Source organism: Zingiber officinale, chromosome 1A (assembly GCF_018446385.1).
Source record: "Zingiber officinale cultivar Zhangliang chromosome 1A, Zo_v1.1, whole genome shotgun sequence".
In the NCBI taxonomy this organism is placed as follows: Eukaryota; Viridiplantae; Streptophyta; class Magnoliopsida; order Zingiberales; family Zingiberaceae; genus Zingiber; species Zingiber officinale.
This window is the reverse complement of record NC_055987.1, coordinates 131,490,359-131,499,383: the sequence shown is the minus strand read 5'-3', so window position 1 is coordinate 131,499,383 and position 9,025 is coordinate 131,490,359. Positions and strand designations below refer to the sequence as shown.

At 38.6% G+C, this 9,025-nt stretch overlaps 1 protein-coding gene across 5 annotated transcripts; it reads left to right on the top strand.

Moving 5' to 3' along the window:
- The first annotated feature begins 234 nt into the window (after positions 1 to 234).
- Positions 235 to 8,495, top strand: LOC122033673. Of its 5 annotated transcripts, none has more exons than XM_042592801.1 (4): positions 236 to 543; positions 1,473 to 1,526; positions 2,265 to 5,286; positions 8,227 to 8,495. In XM_042592801.1, the coding sequence occupies exon 3, from the start codon at positions 2,464 to 2,466 to the stop codon at positions 5,209 to 5,211; it is 2,748 nt and encodes a 915-aa protein (XP_042448735.1). In that variant the 5' UTR covers positions 236 to 543; positions 1,473 to 1,526; positions 2,265 to 2,463; the 3' UTR covers positions 5,212 to 5,286; positions 8,227 to 8,495. The 5 variants fall into 5 exon arrangements, with proteins under 5 accessions (XP_042448718.1, XP_042448741.1, XP_042448735.1 ...); XM_042592794.1 differs by having other exon boundaries at positions 1,473 to 1,660; XM_042592784.1 differs by lacking the exon at positions 1,473 to 1,526 and having other exon boundaries at positions 235 to 543; positions 8,187 to 8,495.
- Positions 8,496 to 9,025: the final 530 nt, after the last annotated feature.

Here is a 9,025-nt window from a genome sequence, read left to right as displayed (position 1 = left end):
GTCTCCAATGCGACTACGCCTTTTACTCAAACGCAAAGTATAGGGGCAATAAGTGAAGCGAGCAAATTCCAATTTGGGCAAACAAAAGTGAGGGCGAAGCAATCCATCACCGTCCATCTCATTTATCACGTATCTTGATGCAAACGTCTATCCTGTTGCCTTCTCTCATTGAACGGTGCAAAAAGTTCCGCACAAACAATAAGGTGCGGGAGCGGTGGCCTATTCATCGTGTTTCCGTAGCGGCGCGTTCATTCTGCATTCCCCGGGCGCGTTCGAACCCGACCCTTCACTTTCGGGCTCCGTCTCGTCCGCCACGATCGCGTCTCGATTTTAGGGTTCCGGCCGTGGGCGGCAGTGGCTCTGCCTAGCCGCAAGCATTCGAATCGAAGCACCCCTGCTACTTCTCCGGTTCGAGTTCTCGCAAGTTATCCTCCTCCCGCTCCTCTCCTCTATTTCCACTCTCTCCAGTTTGTCTGCCGAGTCGGAAAGTGTTTTCCCCCCTCTGGTTTCAAGGATCCTGTCCGAGAGTTCTCTCATTGGTTGGTAAGAATCTGATTCTATGTGTTCTTTAGTTCGCGTCTGTCGACCGATTGCTTCCCCCCCTGTTCCTATGCCTTCCTGCTCCGCCTAATCTAGTAATATCTTTGTACAGTCGAAAGTTTGTTAACTAGTATAACTGAGGCGCGGATATGTTTGTATTTGATACTCAGTAGCTTAGTCTCAATTAGAAGTACAGCTAGATTGATATATTCAATCCTCAGTTGTCACTTTTAAAGTTTCGATTATGGTGAAATGAAAGATAGATCAGTGTCCCTTAAAAAAATTGGAAAAGGTTTTACCAGTTTAAACTTGGATGATATATATTGTTCTTGCTTATGTGTGGGAAGTAAGAAAGAGGATTATTTGATAATAACCTGCATTGGTCATGCTATATGGTGGGTCGTGACATGAAGTTGAACAGCTTGTGACCCGAGTTAACATTCTTTGCTGAATAATGTTATGCCTATTATGCGTTTAAATATTAATTTATTTGTTCGCTCTGGTGAATCAGATATGGCATTGTGGAATAACCAAACATTGTTTCCCGAGAATCTGTCACTGTACCTACTATGTTATTGGAAATTTTTGTAGAAATTGCTGTGTAACTTATAGGATTTACTAGCTTTAGTTCTACACATGTTCACACAGTAATTTGTGTACCATTGGTGATAGATTTTTTTTTTCTTAAAAAAGAAACTAGACAAATGTCATTATAATGATTGTCTGGTCAATGAAATTTTGTCTTTTTTTTATCTTTTGAGAATATCTATTTTGGCTACAACTATTATTATAATCAATCCTTGTATGATGTATATGCTGCTGGGGTAGAATTGTTATGCTGAACAACTATAATCTCTTAGACACATGCATTGCCCTATGTTTTTACATCTTAATCATCACTGGGTTAAACATAAAGCTTACTATTGTTTTAGGTCTTTCATGTACATGAAGGAGCTTCCTGGAAATAGCCTCTTGCAAAAAGCAGGGTAAGGTTGCGTACAATGGATCCTTCTCCGGGATCCCGCGTAGCGGGAGCTTCGTGCACTGGGCTGCCCTTTTTATGTACATGAAGGAGCTTCAAATGATTGCTTTGACATTTGTGCGAGCTGTGCTTGTAGGAGTTAAGCATACTAGAATTAATGAATATATATAAACAACTTAGTTCACAAAACTGCTTGACCTAATGTCCTTGTTTAGTCTTTTCTTCTATCTTTTTCCTTGTCTTTTTTTAATGTCTTTGTATTTTTTTTCTTTCAAAAACTATTTTCTTTCTTCTGCAACTTTTGTGAAAAAGGAAGAGTTTTGGACTGTAGCCATGGCTTCTCTTAAGCATGGATCCTTACCATATTTTCTTTATTAGGTATAGGTCACAGGAGTGGAGTTTTTAGTTTGTATGTGTGTATTTTGAAAAAGAAAATGTCTAAACTTTTAAATGCTACAGTCTTGTAAAATTAAAACTAATAACTTACATATTCTATTTCTTTGTGCATATGGATTCCTCTAGACTGAGGCTGCATGAGCCAAAGCAATGTCAAGATTCTTGTTTTCACATTGATTTTCCCTATAACTTTACACTTTCTTTTCAAATTAGTAGCTTGAAGCTTCCAGTGCATGAGTGTTGTTTTCCTAAATTAGTAAATACTGTCAATTCCCATTGACACTTGTGTCCTTTTATTAAGCATTTGGCAATATGAATAACTTCTTGTTTTATCCATCAAATGCAGGGACATGGGTTTGTTTCGTAATTGCAAGTAGTGTGCCCTAAACTTCTGTTTCTAGAAAAGATATTCAATATATGAAAATTATGATATGTACATCAAAATTTCCTTGCTTTCTGAACAAAAATAAAAAGCAAGCATGAATATGAAACTTAGTTAATCAATTCATACTGCATGAAAGACCGGAATTACATTTCAATTATACATGATAATGGAGTGCAACAAGGAAGAAGCTATGAGAGCCAAGGATATTGCAGAGAAAAGGATGCAAAACCAAGATTTCATTGGGGCTCGGAAGTTTGCTCTGAAGGCCGAACAACTGTATCCCAGCATTGAGAACATTTCTCAGATGTTAACTATCTGTGATGTCCATATCTCTGCTGGGTGCAAGGTGAATGGACAAATGGATTGGTATGGAGTTCTCCAGGTTGAATTGAGAGCTGATGACTTGTCTATCAAGAAGCAATACCGTAAACTTGCTCTTTTACTTCATCCAGATAAGAATCAATTGCCAGGTGCTGAAGCTGCCTTCAAGTTAATTGGGGAAGCACACATGATTCTATCAGACCGTTCAAAAAGAGGCAATTATGATTCTAAAAGAAACAAGCCCAGTAAAGTTCCTCCTACTAGGCAGCATCCTCAGAGTTCAAGTGTAAAAACTCAGACTCAAAGTAATTTTAACACAGTTAACTTTAGTGGGATAAAACTTCAGCAGCAGCAGCAGCAGTCTTCGTTTTCCAATTTTGAAAAGACCTTCTGGACAATATGCCCTGTTTGTGGAATACGATATCAGTATTACCGAAGCATTTTAAATAGATCCCTTCGCTGTCATAACTGTTTGCATTCTTTTGTTGCATACGATATGAATGATATGAATGTTAAACCCATGTCTTCAGTCCAACCCCCGTCTAGTAGTCATGGAATGCAGAACAATCCAAGTCAGAAAGTTAATAGTAACGACCAACAAAGCCAATCTGGGGATGCATTTTCTGTCAAGTCAAGTTTAGACAATGGTCGTGAACATGCAGTCAAGACCACAACCCTGACTGGAAGAAAAAGAAAGGGTGTTCATTCAAATGGCAGTGTTAGTGACAATGTAGTTGTGCAAAATGGTCGTCCTATTAAACACGGGACTAGTCAATATGGGACATGCAGGTCTGGAGATGAAACTGATTTTGGCCCCAAGATGTCTCCTGTCCAAAGTTCCTTTGATTACCCTGATCCTGAATTTGGAAACTTTGACAAACTCAGGGATGCAAGTCAATTTTTTGTCAATCAAATATGGGCACTGTATGACAGTAATGATGGGATGCCTAGGTTTTATGTTCAAATAAAAAAGGTTTGTTCACCTGGTTTCATGTTGTTTTTTACGTGGCTTGAACATAATCCTAAAAATGAGGCTGAGGCTGCATGGACAAATGCAGAATTACCTGTTGCTTGTGGAAACTTCACGTTGGGTGAGACAGAATCTACTGAAGATAGGCTGTTGTTCTCCCATGTTGTTTCCTGGACAAAAGGGAAAAGCAGAGACTCCTATGATATTTATCCTAGAAAAGGTGATGTTTGGGCTATTTACAAGGGCTGGAGTAGCACTTGGAGCTCAAATACAGAGATTGCACAGTTGTATGAATATGAAATAGTAGAAATCCTTTCAGATTTTGCTTTGGGATCTGGAGTTAGCGTCATTCCCTTGGTATGGCTAGAAGATACTGTGAGCTTGTTTGTGCGAGCAAAGGAAAACGAAATGCCCCCATTTGTGATTCCACCCAATGAAATACTTCGTTTTTCTCATTATGTTCCTTCATATAAGTTGATGGGTACTGAAAGAGAAGGTATTCCTGAGGATTGTTTGGAACTTGATTGTGCATCTCTTCCCATTAACTTCACAAAGATGTTTCCTTCTGTTAACTGCAGTATTAGCACAATTAAAAATGTAAGTGGAAGTAGTTGGTCAAGTTTGAAATCCACTATGGATGAAAGACAAACTGGGACAAATACTTTTCAGGAAACCAAGAAGAGCACAAGTCATGGTTCGTTGTCAAATGGGATGAGAAAAGATGATGATTTGAAAAACGAGCACTCTAGTATAAGTCAGAATTTAAAACCTTCCGAAAATGTTCATAGTGAAGCCAAATTTCCAGAAGTAGACACTAGTGTCAAAGAAAATATAGAGTCTGAACGTGTCCATGGAAGTGTCAATGGCAAGGATGACTCCCTTTTGGAGTCACCTTTTTCTCCTGCTATATATGAGTATCCTGATCCAGAATTTTACAACTTTGAACAAGGAAAAACAATTGCATCTGTCCAATGTGGTCAGATTTGGGCTTTCTACAGTGATGTAGATTCATTCCCCAAGTACTATGGTTTGGTAAAGGAGACTGAGTTGCACAATTTCAGAGTAAAAATTGCATGGCTTGACAACTGCCCATGCCTAGCAGAGGAGAGAAGGTGGCACAAAGAAGGAATGCCAATTGGATGTGGGACTTTTGAGGTAGTTTGTCAATATGAGACATTTGATGATACTCATCTATTTTCTCATCTCACACATGCCAAGCTAGCTGGTAAAATAAATCATTACTTGATTGAACCTGGTGTTGGTGAAATTTGGGCAGTGTACAAAAATTGGAGTATTGGGTGGAGCATCTCAGATCTAAAAAATTGTGAGTATATTTTGGTAGAGATTTGTGAGCATATTCTTTCTGGCATGAAAGTCAATATCTTGGCGAAGGTAAATGGCTATAGATCTGTTTTTAAGCCTGAGGGTAATGCAGAAGTTGTGACCTCAATGGAGATTCCAGTGAGTGAATACATTAGATTCTCCCACCAAATACCTGCATTCAGACTAACAGAAGAAAGGGGTGGTGAGCTTCGTGGCTATTGGGAACTTGATCCGGCTTGTGTGCCAGGTGTTTTACTGGTCTCAGACCAAGAAATGCAGGGAAGTGAATGTTGAAGATTTCATCAGCAGTTCATTGGGACTCCTCAATTCAATGTGGGAATTATATGGGGGGCTTACGAATGCTTAAAGGTATAATACATTCTCTCTGACTGTTCTCCATATGTATCATGCCATTCCTCATGTATGGTTGTTAGTTTGGTCAATGTCTCAACATAATACTAAACTGAGGAGGCTAAACGTAATCCAGTTTTGCTCTACCTTTGCACTTGCACGGGTATTTGCTAATATATGATAGTGATGCTTTTTTGAAGTTTGATGGGGTCTACACCCCGTAATGTTGTGAGACTCATTGTCGTTACACCAATGTGATTTAGCCTGGCCATGTAATCTACTGCAATTGAGGATTTTGTATGCCAGAGCTTTGTGGAGGTTGATAAATTCTCTTTAGTGATTTTGTTCCTCTTCCTAGCTTCTTCAGATTGATATCTTCAATCTCTTATTTTTCATTAGCTTCAAGTTTGTTATCTTTTTGATCAGTTATTAGGTAGCTGCTTGGTTGAAGTCGCATCATGATATGACAGATCAGCTGTATGGTGGATTAGCTTCTCAGCTCAATTGCTGGAAGTGTATGTTGGGTCTATTGCTCCATTTTCTCTATTTTCTCTACTAATGGTCTTTTTAACTTGCCATGGGCTGACAACACTGAACTGAGATGAGCACTAATTATGGGCTAATGAATAATTGTCCAACCATGGTCAATGAGTCTGTCTTGGAGTGAATTTACTCATGATCAACAGCGTTTGTTACCATTCATGGTCTAGTAATTCGTGGTTGATTTCCTTATTAGGTATGTATGCTTTGTGGTCTATGTCATCTATCCATCATAGTATAGCAAGTTTAAATTAATGGGATAAATAATTTCCTTTTCTGCTACCATAACATTGTTCTAAATTTCACTTGCTCTGTCCATCATCCATCCAAGAACCCCTAATTTTAATCTTCCCTAATGAGGTGGCTTGAAAAATAAATGAAACTTCAAAATACATTCTTGTCGGATTTTTGTATCAGTCTCCTTGCCTTCTTTGATCCCTCTTCATCAATGTCATTACCTCTCCTTCATTTGCCATGGGCTCTTCTCTCATTGTTCACATTGCCACTATGATGTTGCTCATCTGTCTTTACACATCCTCAGCTCTCATTCTTCATTGCTTTGTATTTTTCCGTCTTTGTGACCACCCTTTTATACTCCATTTAGGAAACTTCAAGCTTAGTCATAGTTATTCTTTATACCCACAGTTTCAAATTGGATTGCCAATCTCACATATACCTTTGGTGACCACTTCAGGCTAGAGATGGGAGGAGAGAGGGTTGTTAAAGGTCAAAAAGGAGAGAAAAGGACACAAGGTAGATTACTAGGTAATGGGAAGGAAAAGTGGGAAAGGAGGTGGGAAGAGGAGAAAGGACCAAATTACTGATAAGTCATGTCTTCTTCCATCTCCTTCAACGTTGATGCTTATGATGCCACCTTCAACACCATCTCTTGCCATTCATTAATCCCCTTCCTCAATTGTGTTCAATATCACTAATGATAGAATCAACTGCTTGAAGATTGAGTGTATTGTGGTAATGACGTTGCTCTGGCAGCACTGCATGTGCTCAGTCAGTCTTCCATTGTGCAGCTTGGTCATCCCTGTGTGCTTTGATTTGCAATGTACCTTGACCTTTAATGTGTGTTTACCTGCAGCTGTGGTTAGAGAGGAGAGCAAAGGAGGGCATGGTGGGGATGATCTCAAGGTGGTTGTTAGAGAGAAGCACAGGATGCAATGCTGCAACGTCAGCATGGGCAGGGTTCTCGACCTAGCAAGAGCATAATAAGTTTTTCTTTACAGAATTCCCTCTTTTCCTTAGCTTCCGCCTATATTTGGGCAAAATAAAAATGACCTCCTCTACTAGGAATCACCTGCAATCCATTAATCATCAAAGTGATTAAGAGAAGGGACCATCCAATCTCCCTTTCTGCAAAATTGAATTTCGTCTCTTAAAGTATTCACAAGTTTAACGAGTGGCTCTGCTATTATTGTGGGGCACATGCTTTATTATAATTTTTTGAAATCAAGAGGGTACTCCTATATAATTAGGGAAGCTCTACTGAAATTTTGGAACTTAAAAGAGACTTTTTGCAAGAAAAAAATTAGCTTCACTCACCCTTCAGGATCCAATATATTTATCCTTTCCCCTTGTGTTTCTGCATCATAGACATGACACACGGACTCTCTTCTCAGCTTGCCATATCTATCCCCTCAAATCTTCAATGTCAGACCCCTTTTCTTATTGTGGAGAACGCCAAGTTTTGCCGTTGCCTTGATGGCCTTCATCACTGCTCCTTTGATGGCGGTGATGCTACTACCCTTCAACTGATCGACCTTGCTTCTTCCTTTCCTCTCCTTCACCGGTGATGCCACTACCTAGGATCATGGTGGTCAGGATGGATCTTTGCCCTGAAGAACTTTCCGTGTCACATTCTATGTCTCTTAGGTCAGGGACAACTGCTAAGCTTCTACTTGGAAGGATGATGTTGGCTTGTGTGTGCGTGTGTTTTTTGCTACTAATAGGCCTTTATCTTAAACAAAAAGTGTTAATTGGCGCACAATACATTGTCTTAGAATGGATAATCTCATGATTTTGTGATTAATTTGATTATGGTAATATGAAGGGGAGCTTTGGCACAATGGTAAAGTTGTTACCATGTGACTTAGAGGTTTTGTGTTCGAGTTTCGGAAACAACCTCTTGAAAAGTAAGGTAAGGCTGTATTGATGAGAGCTTCATCCATCGGGTTGTCCTTTATTTGGTTATGTTAATATGGTATACTTTGACAGTTTGTGTTCTAAACTTTTTTTTTTTTTGCTATTATGTTTCAGCCCTAAAATTTTTCCTTCATTTCATATATGATTGCTTCCACTTAACTTTATATGGTCTATTGAACCTTCATTACATCTAATTAATTCTACATAAATTTTCACATTATCAGGCGTTCAATCAATTCATTGAATTTGATGTTCACTGGACAGGATGAAGGTAACATCCAACGGGAAGAAGTTTTAACAATGTGGAATCAGTCTTTTACATCCAATTATCATCCAGGTTCTCTGGAACATGCCATGTGTTTGATGCTTCAATGTATGTATCCAACTAGTTTTGTTTACCATGATAACAACACTGGCTACTTAAATTTAGTGTGCTGTGTAGAAATGCTAGGGGAGATTCTTGAACTTGGAAATGGATGATATTTTTTCTGCAACAGTTTTTGGTGAAATATAAGATAGGCTAACTTCTGTAACTATGGAACCTCTTTTCTACATTAAATTTGATGGTCCTTGAAAGCCAACAAATTATAGATTTTTTCCTTTTTCTTTTTGTGTATGTGATTGTCAAAGCTCTTGAATTATACATGCATTGACGACTAATATAATGCTGTGTTGAAAGGATTTTACATTTGTTTAGGTGCTCAGAAATCTTCATTCCCTACAACACCCAACATCATTTGTGTTGGCAATTTTATTTGTTATTAAGCAAAGGAATGAGATTTTGCTACTTGCTCAAAGTGCATCGAATGATCGAAGTATGCAAGTATCCTTTTTTTTTTCTCAGTAATACGCAGATCTTTCCCTTAATATGCATCTGAATTCATGTCAAGGTCTTTGGAAATGCTTTGGTTTTGAATCAAGTTGAGAACTTTTTATTTGTATTCTTTTTTCAGACCAATTGGTGTCAAATGGCTCTCTTTTGCTCGGATTCTGCTCTTTGTATACTTGTTCTGTGATTCATTATCTAATCATTAATATCTGTCCTATTCACTCTAGTCTCTTG

What these genes read in the sequence shown, in the direction of transcription:
- LOC122033673 (XM_042592784.1), top strand. Translation starts at nt 2,464, where the DNA reads ATGATAATGGAGTGCAACAAGGAAGAAGCTATGAGAGCCAAGGATATT.